At 47.0% G+C, this 13,454-nt stretch overlaps 6 protein-coding genes across 6 annotated transcripts; 3 read left to right on the top strand and 3 right to left on the bottom strand. All coding sequences in view use genetic code 12, as the record gives it.

The window, feature by feature from the left end:
* Positions 1-475: 475 nt before the first annotated feature.
* On the bottom strand, positions 476-949 carry CXQ85_000162 (succinate dehydrogenase cytochrome b subunit SDH3; the record flags this gene model as incomplete). Its single annotated transcript, XM_025483920.1, has 1 exon — positions 476-949. The coding sequence occupies one exon, from the start codon at positions 947-949 to the stop codon at positions 476-478; it is 474 nt and encodes a 157-aa protein (XP_025342135.1).
* A 1,030-nt stretch (positions 950-1,979) lies between these two features.
* CXQ85_000161 (uncharacterized protein) lies at positions 1,980-4,280 on the top strand (the record flags this gene model as incomplete). Its single annotated transcript, XM_025483919.1, has 1 exon — positions 1,980-4,280. The coding sequence occupies one exon, from the start codon at positions 1,980-1,982 to the stop codon at positions 4,278-4,280; it is 2,301 nt and encodes a 766-aa protein (XP_025342134.1).
* Positions 4,281-4,494: 214 nt separating this feature from the next.
* STT3 (dolichyl-diphosphooligosaccharide--protein glycosyltransferase subunit) lies at positions 4,495-6,723 on the top strand (the record flags this gene model as incomplete). Its single annotated transcript, XM_025483918.1, has 1 exon — positions 4,495-6,723. The coding sequence occupies one exon, from the start codon at positions 4,495-4,497 to the stop codon at positions 6,721-6,723; it is 2,229 nt and encodes a 742-aa protein (XP_025342133.1).
* Positions 6,724-6,945: 222 nt separating this feature from the next.
* On the top strand, positions 6,946-7,548 carry CXQ85_000159 (uncharacterized protein; the record flags this gene model as incomplete). The annotated part of the gene is made up of 1 exon (XM_025483917.1): positions 6,946-7,548. The coding sequence occupies one exon, from the start codon at positions 6,946-6,948 to the stop codon at positions 7,546-7,548; it is 603 nt and encodes a 200-aa protein (XP_025342132.1).
* A 65-nt stretch (positions 7,549-7,613) lies between these two features.
* Positions 7,614-9,137, bottom strand: CXQ85_000158 (mRNA (N6-adenosine)-methyltransferase; the record flags this gene model as incomplete). Its single annotated transcript, XM_025483916.1, has 1 exon — positions 7,614-9,137. One exon carries the CDS (start codon positions 9,135-9,137, stop codon positions 7,614-7,616), a length of 1,524 nt encoding a protein of 507 aa, XP_025342131.1.
* A 218-nt stretch (positions 9,138-9,355) lies between these two features.
* On the bottom strand, positions 9,356-13,144 carry SLA1 (cytoskeletal protein-binding protein; the record flags this gene model as incomplete). Its single annotated transcript, XM_025483915.1, has 1 exon — positions 9,356-13,144. The coding sequence occupies one exon, from the start codon at positions 13,142-13,144 to the stop codon at positions 9,356-9,358; it is 3,789 nt and encodes a 1,262-aa protein (XP_025342130.1).
* Between the last annotated feature and the right edge of the window lie 310 nt (positions 13,145-13,454).

The following is a 13,454-nucleotide window of genomic DNA, read 5'->3' as shown; positions in this document are numbered from 1 at the left end:
GTAAGAAGACTCATTACTATATACCTACTTATACTGATAGTCCATGGCCAGTGACAGGTGTGTTATATGTGCTCTATACCTAGTAGAAGCTCAAGACACACAAGAAGCCCAGCCATAAGACAAGATAAGTGGCAGCCCACCAGGGGAAGCCTATCACACCGAAAACGGAAAGGAAGAATACTCCATACGATAGGCCAAGCGTCGTCAACAAAGAAAACTGAAGAATCTCCTGCCACGGAAAGCTCCAAAACCATGCGCTTGTTCTATGATAGCTGTTGGAGACAGTGGACTTCATCTGTTGCCAGTACAGAGGCCTGGAATCACGCAGAGGCTCATTATCGGCGCCAGTGATAGCATTCAAAAGAGAGACGGTCATTTTCAAGAAGAGGAGCAGTATCTGTTCGGACGAGAAATGGTTGCAAATACGGTCGCGATATCCAAGTAGTTCGTATAATAAATTAAACATCTAAATGCATCAGAAGAAGGTCAAGTAAGTACCGAAAACAGCAGTACAAGCCAACACAACGTAACCGGTTCTGTAGACACCAGGGATAGTCAACTCCTTACCGAAATCCCAAACCAAGTGTCTGAGACCGTTGAAAGAGTGGAAAGTGAATGGGAAGGCCATGGCGGCCTTAGCGCCAAGCTTGACAGCAAATGGCAAGCCAGCGAATGCAGAGACAAGGGTAGAGGCCTCGAAGGGGAAACCCAAGATAGCAGAGGCAGCGTAGGTGACAGTCAAGGCGTAGAAAGCACCGGACATGGCAACACCGGTAACTCTGTGCAAACCAGACAAGTACCATGTAAGCTGAGGCTGGTAAATCTGCAAGTGAGGAGACACTGGACGGTTCTTTCTCTGCTGAACAAGAAGTTCCTGCTCCTGCTCATGGCTGACCTTCATGGTTTCAGTCGAGTTGAATCTGATGTTCCTGAGCATAGCTGAGGACATGACTGGAGCTCTAGCAATAGAGGCTCTTGCGAGGGCTGGATGTTAGTATATGGGATGGAAGATTCTGCTAGCAAGCCATTTGAAGATGTTATATAGGCAACTGGCGAGGTGGAAATAAATGGAACTCAAAGGGATCTAAATTTGGAAGACGTCAATGGAATGATATTATCTGGAAAAAAGGGCTTCTGGAGTTGACGTGTGTTGTCTTGACAATCTCTCAAATGTCATGGCAATACACATGAAAAGTCTTAAAAATATGGATCTTCAAATTCTTCACTGGACAGCTTGCAAACATCAAAGCTATAACATACGTCTCAAACCAACACGGCAAAGCATCTTGTATGTTAACTGTGAGTAGTAGTTGGTGTTTTAGTTAAAGGTAGCTTTTCTCATTTTTTTTTACCCCCGGGATCTGGGAGCCAATAGGACACACAGGAATTAGGCCTGGCCGGGGTAATGATCACGCGCACACGCGCACGTGCAAACAATGCCTCTTAAAGATCCTACCATAGATTCACACTTGTAACACGTTTTCTTCTTTGGGGTATTAAGTAAGCCTGGGAATTTACCGCTTACATTACTTGTGCTACTATAGTTCTCGTTTTGCCAATTACGGTCCGTGTTCGGGATACATCACGTGTACCCGTCCGCTTTTATCGGTAAAGTTGCTGTGGCTTTTAACCAAAGCTTGCAAACTAGCGCCAATCTTGTAGAACACGTCTCTTCAAACACCAACCGTCTTTTCTCTTTTGACCTTTTGCCAGAACTGGGTTTGACAGTGCTCGTGTACAGGCGTCAACGGTATCAGGAAAGTGCATCCTTGCATCCTCGCGAAACCCCAATTTTGTAACTCAGCTTATCCGACTACAATAAGGACCCTTAAATAAAGCACCAGCTTCTTTTCCGTATATCGGGTGTATTTGGAATTCAACCTTTACCTTATATTCACTGCCTGATAGAACTTTCCATCTCGTCACCTGCCACCCCCCCTCGAATTATATTCGCCTCCCCCAGTATTCCGAATAAAGCTATGGGAGCCAGCACAGTGGCCACCACAGAAGAGCCTCCGCTAACAGAGATAGATACGGATTCCAGCGAACCGAAACCGCTTCCGAGGAATGGGAGTGATACATACGACGACTACAAACAAGATTATGTGAGTGACACGCGGAAGAACCACGAACAGCATGACATCACCACCGACAACGGCCACCATATGGACAAGGCCGAGGATGAAGGGAAACAAAGCTCACACGATAACCAGAGCCCGGCTGAATCGAATACTGGCTCGACTACTCCTGTGGAGCCAAATGACGGCGACGATGACGCCAAGCAAGAGTACACTAATGACCTACAATTCAAGAAGAAAGATCTCAAGAAACCTAGAACCCAGTCCTTCCAGCTGGTGCTTTCTACTGCATCCCTTAAATCTTTGAGACAGGCTGACGTTAATAACCCTCCTCCTTTACAGAGAAACTCAAGTAATCTTGGTAACCTGACGCAAACGGGAACAGGGAACCATAAGAACTTCCAGTCTTTCATCCAGGCACCGGTTCTTCTGTCAGTCAGTAATCTCCGTGCCTTGGATAACATTGTCATTGGCCAGCAGCTCCCCTTTGATCATAAAGACGCGCCAGCAGAAAGTGAGCTGAATAGACTGAGACATAATAGTAATGTCACCCAGACCACTTCCCAACCACCCGTGAAGGACGAACGCGACGACGATGATGAATACAGAGAAGAAACAATCTTGCAACAACAGAAACTCACCTTGAATGCTTTAAAGAAGTTATCATTATCTTTGGCTCCTATCATCCGGTCAGACGAGGAGACCGGACCAGAATCGAGGCAACTTACAACTAAACTGCTTAACGGCCTGCTCCGGCCGGAGTCCAAGTTAGAGCAAAGAAAGGAAGAGAGTAAGGATAAGGTGACTCAGGCTGAGAATAAAGCAAAGCCTTACCAACCAGCTCAGGTAGACTTGAGTCTGTTCGCCAGCCTTACAAGACAAAACAAGCATCTTCCCGATGCAAAGAACTTGCAACTCCAGCCTAAACAAACAAGCGATCAGCAGCAACAGCCTGCCGCCCCTAATCCTTCCGAGCGTGATTATCATATGGACATGCAACGACAGATGCTCAATATGCAAAGTCAGGCAGTCGGCAATGAACCAGCACAAAAACTTTTGGGACAGGCTTCACTTATCAAACCTGCTTTTGGCTCTATTAACGATAACTCTATTAAAGAGAACACTCAACAGTCTCAAAGCGCATTTGGATCATTAAACCAGGGATTGCGTAGCCAGAAGCTTCAACAATCACAATCCCAGGTGCTCACGAATGCTCCTCATGGTCAGCAGCTTGCTCATAGCCAGTCCCATGGTCAAATACAGAGAGAGAAGAGTGAGACTGAATTGAATCCTGTTCTTCCACCCTTGGACATGAATGTGCGCAACAGAAAGACCAGCCAAGCAGATGATACCCCACTGAAACACATCAGTTTAACAGACAAGAGAATCCAGCAGATTAAAGGCTTCAGAAACCCAATGTACATTCCCGCAGTTCTTCGAAAGACACTTGACCAGGATGCAGACCTCGGACCATTATCTAGTGGTCTGGTAGGTGAAAGCGGAAGAGAGTCATATTTTGAAGGCCTTTCACGGGTAGGGCTGCCTAGCAGGGAGCTTGGGTCAAGTTCAAACTCGGTTCGCTCGGTTGATCTGGCGGACAATAGCATCACCTCACCAAGTATCGCTTACACAGGGCCATACACGCTTAACAAGAAACAATACGAACATATTTTGAGAGCAGCGCCAACAAGAAAGCATTGGCTTAAAGATGAAGCAGTCTCACAATGTGGAATTAGCTCGTGCCGCAAGCATTTCAACTTTTTTGAACGCAGACATCATTGTCGTCGTTGTGGCGGAATCTTTTGCAAGGAACATACGCTGCATTACTTATACATTAATCATTTGGCTCAATTCACTACGGGTGGACGTGGAACCCTTTCTAGGGTCTGTGACAACTGTATCGAAGAGTATAACGACTTTATGAAACAAGAATTCGGTGTGAGTTGTCATAGACCAAGAAGCTCAATCGATGTGAATGCCACGCCTGCCATTGAAGAAAGAGAAAGAGAGGCACCACCTCCCACGAATAAACCAGTCGCCAGCCCTCGCAAGGAGCTCCTCAAGCATAAGAACCCACCCACGCGCCAGAGGAACCAGATTCCTCAGCAAGTGCAAATCGCAAAGGGCCTCGCTCGTGACGAACAATCCAACGAACAAATTGCAGGCAGTGTTCCAGCAAACTGGAGCTGGTCATCATTTTAGGAATAGGTATTTAATATATTAGGAACCCCCCCAAATCTGGTACCTACAGTTTGTAGTGCATTTCGCAGCCTGTCAAAACTCCACGTCGCTACGGACTGCACACGCTTCTTCGAGCCCACCTTACCAATTTTCCTACCGTCGCATTAACAAGTGTTCAACAAAGTTCCCCTTTATCAACCCACCCTCCCCCCTCCTTCTCAATCACAGACACATTATGACCAAACCCTCGACGGTCCTAGGTGTCAAAATTGACACGGTGCGGTTGCTTCTCCGTACGGTGATTTTCATTTCAATTGCGGGTGCCGCTATCTCCTCGCGTCTATTTTCAGTTATTCGTTTCGAGTCCATCATCCACGAGTTCGATCCATGGTTCAACTTTAGGGCTACCAAGTACTTGGTGTCTCATTCCTTTTACGACTTTTTGAACTGGTTTGATGACAGAACCTGGTACCCCTTGGGCAGAGTCACTGGTGGCACTTTGTACCCTGGGTTGATGGTAACCTCTGGCATTATCTGGCACGCATTGAGAGACTGGTTTGGATTGCCTGTGGACATTAGAAACATCTGTGTCATGCTTGCACCAGCTTTCTCGGGCATCACTGCCATTTTCACGTATTATTTCACCAAGGAGATGAAGGACTCGAACGCGGGTCTTTTGGCTGCCATTTTCATGGGCATTGCTCCTGGTTACATTTCCCGTTCCGTGGCTGGTTCCTATGATAATGAAGCCATTGCAATCACGTTGCTTATGGCCACTTTTTACTTGTGGATCAAGGCCATGAAGGTGGGCTCCATCTTCTACGGTACTTTGACCGCTTTATCTTACTTTTACATGGTGTCAGCATGGGGTGGTTACGTTTTCATCACCAATTTGATCCCATTGCACGTGTTTGTCTTGATCTTGATGGGCCGTTACAACCACCGCTTGTACACCGCTTACACCACATGGTACGCGTTGGGAACTATAGCATCCATGCAAATTCCATTCGTTGGATTTTTGCCAATCCGTTCCAACGATCATATGGCTGCTTTGGGTGTTTTCGGTTTGTTGCAGTTGGTGGCTTTTGGTGCCTACGTGCGTTCTAACGTTCCAACCGCCCAGTTCAAGGTTTTCTTGACCGTCTCCCTTTTCCTTACCACGGTCTTGGGTATCGCTGGTTTGACCGCCTTGACTGCTGCTGGCTGGATCGCTCCTTGGACTGGTAGATTCTACTCCTTGTGGGACACCAACTACGCTAAGATTCACATTCCTATCATTGCATCTGTCTCGGAGCACCAGCCTACTGCTTGGCCTGCTTTCTTCTTCGATACCAACATGTTGATCTGGTTGTTCCCAGCCGGTGTTTTCTTCTGCTTCCAGGAGTTGCGTGATGAGCACCTTTTCATTATCATTTACGGTGTCCTTGGTTCCTACTTCGCCGGTGTCATGGTTAGATTGATGTTGACCTTGACTCCTGTCGTTTGTGTTTCCGCTGCTATTGCTTTGTCCAAGTTGTTCGATGTCTATATGGACTTTACTGATATCTTCAGCTCAGAATCCGTGGAGGAAGAAGTCACAGACAAGAAGAAGAAGGTCAGCGCCCAGAAGAGCAAGCCGTTCCCATTATTCAAATTGCTCAGTAAGGGTGTGGTTTTGGCCTCTTTTGTCTACTACCTTGTCTTCTTTGTTTTGCACTGTACCTGGGTCACTTCCAATGCTTACTCGTCTCCTTCTGTGGTGTTGGCTTCCCGTAACCCTGACGGATCCCAAAACATCATTGATGACTACAGAGAAGCTTACTACTGGTTGAGAATGAACACTCCAGAAGATGCCAAGGTCATGGCCTGGTGGGATTACGGCTACCAGATTGGTGGTATGGCCGACAGAACCACATTGGTTGACAACAACACATGGAACAACACTCATATTGCCACTGTCGGTAAGGCCATGGCATCCAACGAAGAGGCAGCATACGATATCTTGAAGAAGCATGATGTCGACTATGTGCTTGTTATCTTTGGTGGTGTCTTGGGCTACTCTGGTGACGATATGAACAAGTTCTTGTGGATGGTGAGAATCTCTGAAGGTATATGGCCCGATGACATTCACGAAAGAGACTATTTCAGTGCCAAGGGTGAGTACAAGGTTGACGGCGACGCCTCGCCTACAATGAAAAACTGTATGTTGTACAAGATGTCCTACTACAGATTTGCTGAATTGTTTGGCGGCAGAGACGCTCAAGATAGAGCCCGTGGCCAGAACATTCCTTCGGATCCTATCACGCTTGACACCGTTGAAGAGGCATTTACCTCGCAAAACTGGATTGTCAGAATCTATAAGGTGAAGGATCTTGATAACCTCGGTAGGGAGCCCAAGGCAGCAGCCGAGTTCGAGAGAGGCAGTGCCGGATCGAACAAGAGGGTGAGAGCAGTCAAGAAGCCTGCTTTGGACTTGAGGGTTTGAGGCTGAGACTATAGAACCTAGTAAATAAAAATTCGAAAAAAAGAAAAAGAAAGGAAATTGACACAAAGAGTAATTAGCTTTAAACAATATCTTAGTGGATAAGCTCGGAGTCGCACAGTCGGAGATTATGCTCCTCCACATTCACGCATTTTGGCACATGTTACCCCACTCTTTCCGAGTACTTAAGGAGACCATCCCACAACTCAAGAACTAAACGACAAAATGGCCGGCGGACCCCTTGACCTTGAGAGTCAATTAGTATTTTACAGAAAGTACCACTTTAACCACAAAAACGTGGCGATCCATTTGGGTTGCATCCCATTGATTCTATTGTCTGCCATTGCCTTGGCTACCAGGACAACAATCCTCGGGAAAGACCATCCATATATCTCCACTGGTTCAATTGTGGCCTGGAGTTATGGCCTTTACTATGCTGCCTTGGACTGGCAACTTGGAATCCCCAGTTTTGGCTTTCTAATTTCCTTTGCATACCTTATCAGGTCATTTTACCTTAGTTTGGAAGGACCTGATGCGATAATCAGCCAGACTCAATTCACTCAGATTGCTTTGGGTGTTCATGTCGTTTGCTGGTTGGCTCAGTTCTATGGACATGCCGTGCACGAGAAAAGAGCTCCTGCTTTGATGGACAATTTGCTTCAAGCTTTGGTCCTTGCGCCATTCTTCGTGGTCTTTGAAGTTGCTTTCGCCTTGGGCTACAAGTTGGATATCAAGAAAACCATGGATAACAAAGCTGGTAAGTTGGTGATGGAAATGAGAGAGAAGGAAAAGGAGCAGAACAGAGAGAAGGAGAAGAAAGCCGCCTAACGAATCACGACAGCGAAGACTTCACGCGATTCAAGTGCTCCTTATACTTCTCCGAGACTTCCCTTTCATGGATTGAGGTTCCTGTTAACTGGTTCCCAATTGCTGTATGTTAGTATGTTCTTATATGAATAAATTTCGAAACACGTACTGAACCATCCTTTGCGGATGTTGTGGTCACGACCAAAGATCTCCAATTTCCTGGCATGCTTTCCGACAAGCCTGTCAACGATATCATAAAGCTCATCGGGCTTTCTAGATGTTTCCCTAGTACCACTGACAATGTAGTCAAGGTCGATCTTACGGTTGAGCCAAATTGGGTTTCCTTTAACACCAACAATAAGGTTCTCTTTTGAATGATTCAACCAATGACCAGTCCGCCCAGTGACAATAGTTCTTCTCAATTGGTTGAGCTTGACCCAAATCATTTCGTCGGTGACAGTATAACCCCATTGAGCAAGAGCTTTGCGGCCTATTTCAATAGATCGGCCAGTTACCCACAAGAATAAGATACCTTCATCCTGGAGTTCATGCATTGGTAAAGACAAGAGCTCAGCATCCTTACAGGTACCATATGGAAGTGACATATGAATGTCCCAAGCAGGATCAGAGATGATGGCAGCGAACTTACCCAAGACCGAGAAGGGAAGTTGGCGGACATCACAATTGATCCATTGTGGAGGTGTTTCTGGTAAGATCACTCCAGGCTCTCCAATTGTGTATTCCATGAGAAGCTCAGCATTCTTGCTCGGCAACACGTCCTCCTCTTGTTGCTGTGGATTCAACGTATAGAAGTGAAGATACCGACAGCTCTTGAGCTTATGACATGTATCCAAGTATGAGCAATTGCCTAAGGTGACATCCGTAGAGTTGGTAAGCAAAGGTAAGTAATGAACTTTCAGCTTTGAACAATTGAACACTGCTTTCGATAACTGAGTCTTGTTGTTATTGATAATCTTACGAATTTTGGCATTCGAAGGTAAATCCAGAACACTTTGGCCGAATGTTTTGGGATTGAAACACAACTTAGCAAGCGCTTGATTATGAGAATCGTCATCACAAGCAAGATAAAAAGCCTTTCTTGGGGTCAAAAGCCTAGCTCTTTCAGTTGCTAGCACCTCAGCCGCGGTGGGTTTCTCAAGAAGGCGTTTGATTTCTTCGCCGTTACAGTCGATAAGCAGCAACGCCAGTCCATTAGGAATAGAACTAGCCGGAGGCTCAAGTATCTTCTTCACAACGTCCTCCATGCTATTGGAAGTCCCGTTGACTGGCTTCACGTAGACGTGTTTCACGCCATCTCCAGCAATATGTTTCTTCAACATCTCCACCTTCAACTTATTCACGTAGACAAGTTCAATACCTGGTTTGACGTATGTTTTACGGAACTCTAAAGCTCCATTACTAAGGTCATTGAATTTCTTCAAAACCTCCTGAAACTTCTCGGATGTCTCTTTCCACTCAAGGTTTCGCTTCTTACAGACAGACGAATAGATAAAGTTTATGGTATCTATTTTGCCCAGCCACGGTGATTCAACAAGGCCGTCTCCATAAATAAGAAAAAAATCAGCAAGATCAGCATATCTGGAAAACATAATGAGCTAAGGGATACAGCATAAAAAGTGGGAATTGACCCGACTTTATAGGAAAAGGGACTTTTTTGCAGCCAACTGGCACACAGGTGAAACGCAGCAGGGGCCGCATATTCTACACATCCCGGCTAACCAAGGGGGGAACCTTTGGAAGCCAATAGGGAAAGAACGATCCGATTAGTAACTTTTACTCGATGTATTTAGATTGATTGCCGAGGGGCTTAAAATCCAAAAGGATTCTCAGCAGTGGCAGCTTGCAAGTTGGCTCTTCTGCCAGTCTGTTGTGACTGCAATGGTGCATTACCGAAACCGAGTCCAGTTGGCTGCGACTGCAAAGGTTGGTCACCAAAACCTTCAAACTGGTTCTGGCCCTGGCCGAAATTTTGTCCAAAGCTGGTTGGAGGTTGTTGCTGCTGTTGCTGCTGGAAAGGTCCTCCAATGGAAGTGTTTTGGAACATGTTAGTCATTTGATTCATGTTGTTATTGAAACCCTGTTGAGGCTGCTGTTGTTGACCAAACGAGGTGAATGGTTGTCCCTGGGGTTGAGGTGCTCCAAACAGCGTTGGTGGCATTCCACCAGAAGGCTGACCTCCAAAGGAAGTCTGTGGGAAACCTCCCGTAGGTTGGTTGCCGAATGACGTTTGTGGGAAACCACCAGTAGCCTGCCCACCAAATGATGTGTTGGGCATACCGCCAGTAGGCTGGTTGCCAAATGAAGTCTGGGGCATGACACCACCAGTAATTTGCCTGCCGAAAGAAGACTGTGGAACAAACTTATTCAAACCACCAGTAACCTGCGTAGCCAATGTACCACCAGTGCGTTGTTGACCAAAGGTGGTTTGTGGCTGTTGACCAAAGGATGTTTGAGGTTGCTGACCGAACGATGTTTGAGGCTGTTGACCGAAGCCACCTGTTGGCTGTTGACCAAAAGAGGTTGGTGGCTGTTGACCAAATTGACCTCCAGTGGGTTGCTGACCAAACGTAGTTGGTGGTTGCTGAGAGAAGCCTCCTGTAGGTTGTTGACCGAAGGTGGTCTGTGGCTGCTGACCGAATCCACCGGTAGGCTGTTGGCCAAATCCACCAGTAGGTTGACCAGTTGGTTGCTGACCGAAAGTAGTTTGTGGCATGGTGACGTTACCAGGTTGCAAGGGAACAAATGAGCTTGTTGGTTGCAAAGGCATTTGTCCAAACGAGGTAGGTGGTGGAGGTGCCGGCCGGAGTTGCTCCATTTGACCAGTCTTGAGAGGAAGCATACCAGATGTCTGTTGCTGGCCCAAACCCGTTGGTTGGATTGGCATGAAGCCCGTTGGCTGAGCAGTGATTGGCATGAAACCTGTTGGCTGGGCGGCCATGTAACCTCCCGTTTGCATTGGCACGAAAGGTCCACCAGTTCTCACAAGAACAAGAGGAGCTTGACCACCAGTCTTCTGAAGTGGAACCAACGCTGGGTTCTGGCTTTGCTGGCTCAGTGTCTGTTGAGGCTGCTGGGCTGGAGCTGGACTGGCGGCAGTCTTGGAAGGAGTCAACGCAGGGGCAGATGGAAGACCCAGAGGAGTGTCCTTGGATGGCGTCTGAGGAGGCTTGTTGGCTTCCAAAGGCTTGATGTCGACGAGGTCCTGCAATGATCCAGTATACTGTGGCTTTGAAGGAGTCTGGTTTTGAGTGAAGTCCTCGTTAGAGCGAGCAGCTGGCTTGACAGCCCATGCATCATCCTCAAACTTATTACCTGCCTTATTACCGATAGGGTCGTCCTTCTCCTTTTGTGGGGATGGGGCTGGTAAGGCACTAGCATCGACTTTAGAAACCTCGGTCGAGCTATTATTCTTCAAAGCACCGGTCGCTTCCGTGAAAAGACCACCGGAGGTTGCTGGCGCATCACCTGTCTTCTGCCTTCCAAACTTGTTGTCCAAGTGCTTCATGACTCTAAGAATATCACCTTCTCTCAATCCGAGAGAACGTAACAAGGAAGGCGTAATGTCCTCGAGGATAGACTCATCCATTTGCTCACGAGCAAAGTTGATAGAATAACGTTGGCAATTGCCAATGTCAACACCGCAAGAGAGGAAAAAGTCGAACCAGTCGTAGTCTGGCTCACCCAGCGAGGTAGCAGTTGTAGCTTTTGGCCTCGATGGCTGTGGTGGAGCAACATCATTGATGGCTGCAACGGAGGATGTCTTAGCAGGCGACACTCCAGAAGAATGAGCACCGCTTCCAGAAGATCTGTTTCTCTTGGCCATATGCTTAGCCACTTCATCCTTGTAATGCTGAAGAGAAGTACCAGTAATCTTTTCAACATATTCCAAATCCTCGATCGATAACTTGGTAGCGGCAACAGCGATTTTGACACCGTTTGTCTTATGCAAGTGAATCTTTCCTTCCATACAACCCAAAAATTCAGCCTCCACCTTAAATGAGCCGGTGCTATCAATCCACGTTCTGACACGGTGGAAGTTTGGCATGTTTTTGTCCTCGCCTCCAGAGCTAGATCTCTTGTCTCTGCGAGCTCTGTCACTCTCTCTAATTCTGTCTCTTTCATCACGACTGTGGTATCTCTGCTTCTTATCAACCACACGGCCCTTGCTAGAAGATTTCTGAGACTTACGCCTCGATGGTCCGTCAGTTAACTTGTCTAAGTTCGTGGTGCCGATAATTTCGATATAGGTAGATGGAATAACACCTCTTCTACCATCAGAAAGACGTTCACACATCCACCATTCTCTCGATTTCGTGTCATCCAAAATGTGGACCTCGTCACCTTCTTGACAAGCCAACTCATCGCTGCCCTGGGATTCGAAGTCGTACATGAGACGACCGACCTTCTTGTTGCTAGAAGATGTCTTTGTCAGAGCAGCTCTGGCAACTTCACGCAAACCCTTTTGGTTCTCAGCGCCCTTAAGGTCACCCAAAACAGCCATGATCGCTTCAGCCACATCCTTGCTACCAGCATGCAACTCGATTTCAGCATCAGGGTTTTGGAACTTCAAGAAGACGTGCTTCTTCTCATGCGAAAACAGCTCCAAATCACGGATTCTCCAGTTATTATCGAGACTCAGGGCAGACCGAAGTCTCAACTTTTTAGGGTTTTGAGTGTTAGGTTTAAGAATGATCAATCCGTTACCGACAGACACCACCACAGGACGCTTCTTACGCCCATCTACCTCGTCAATGTACCATCTGAAGTATTCACCATCGAAATTGTGTTCCTTAGGCGGAGTCTGTGGTACATCCTCAGTTTCTCTACCACGAGAAGGAGTAGTTGGTTCCAGTGGAGGACGAGAACCTCTCGCGCTAGTGTCAATGCCAGCACCGCCAGTAGGACGAGAAGGCATTGGTGGCGGAAGAGCATCTTCAAAGTCATCGTCCTCATCGTCCTCATCATCCAATGGTGCCTGGTATCTGTTCAGTCTAGCTGGTTGTCTATCCTCTTGCGGTTCAGGCTGTCTAGTCTCTATAGGCCTTTCCACAGGTTCAAGTGGTTCTGGCTCAGCCAGACGAGATGGAGCTCTGTCCTTGTGTACTGGGGGAGGTGCAAAAGATGCCAACGGAAGTTGTTGTCTAGCAGGAGCAGCCTGAGCAGCAGGTTGGGCGGTAGGTTGAAGTGGAGCAGCCTGATCAGTAAACTCGATATAGTTGGATGGAATAAAACCAAAACCGTTGCCAGAAGAGTCACCGACAAGAAGCCAATCGGGATCATTCAAATCATAGACACTGAAGATCTCACCTTCCTTGAAACTAAGCTCCTCTTCCGTCTGTTTGTCGTAATCGTAAAGACCTCTGCATTGCTTTACCACAGGAGCTTCCTCGATGTAATTGGCAGGCACAAGACCCAAGGGCTCCTCGACCTCCTCGTCTCCCACAGGAAGCACCCTCTTTTTAGCCTTCCACCAGTCGTCAATGTCCAGTTTTTCAAGCAAATAGAGCAAATCATCCTGCTGGATCGTAAGCTCCTCTTCGGCCTGCGCTGGGTAGTCGTACAAGGCCTTGTACACACCGATGTAGAGCGAGGCCATGCTGTAGTTAATGGAGTTATGCTCTATGTGTTTTTTGGTGGCTTTCGGTGTGAGTAAGTTCCTTAGAGATAACTATCAACGTTGAGGTTGAGATTTGTAGGTTGAGTTGCGCACGTTACGTTGCGCCGAAGAACCGGGGTTGCAGATGTGGAGAATTGTGGAAAAGAAAAAAGGGTTACTTTACTGGTGTAATTTTGCTTTTTGGAAAAATTTAAATAAACCTACTACACTTACTTCCCTTTGTATGTTCACAACTTTGCTGATACTATGCGAAGAAGGCTCGGTTGCCAAGGTGACTTGTAACCTTTTT

The sequence above is a fragment of the Candidozyma haemuli genome (assembly GCF_002926055.2).
Source record: "Candidozyma haemuli strain B11899 chromosome Unknown A_2014730914, whole genome shotgun sequence".
NCBI classification, from domain to species: Eukaryota; Fungi; Ascomycota; class Pichiomycetes; order Serinales; family Metschnikowiaceae; genus Candidozyma; species Candidozyma haemuli.
Note: the sequence above shows the minus strand (reverse complement) of the source record. Positions and strands in the feature narration are given on the sequence as shown.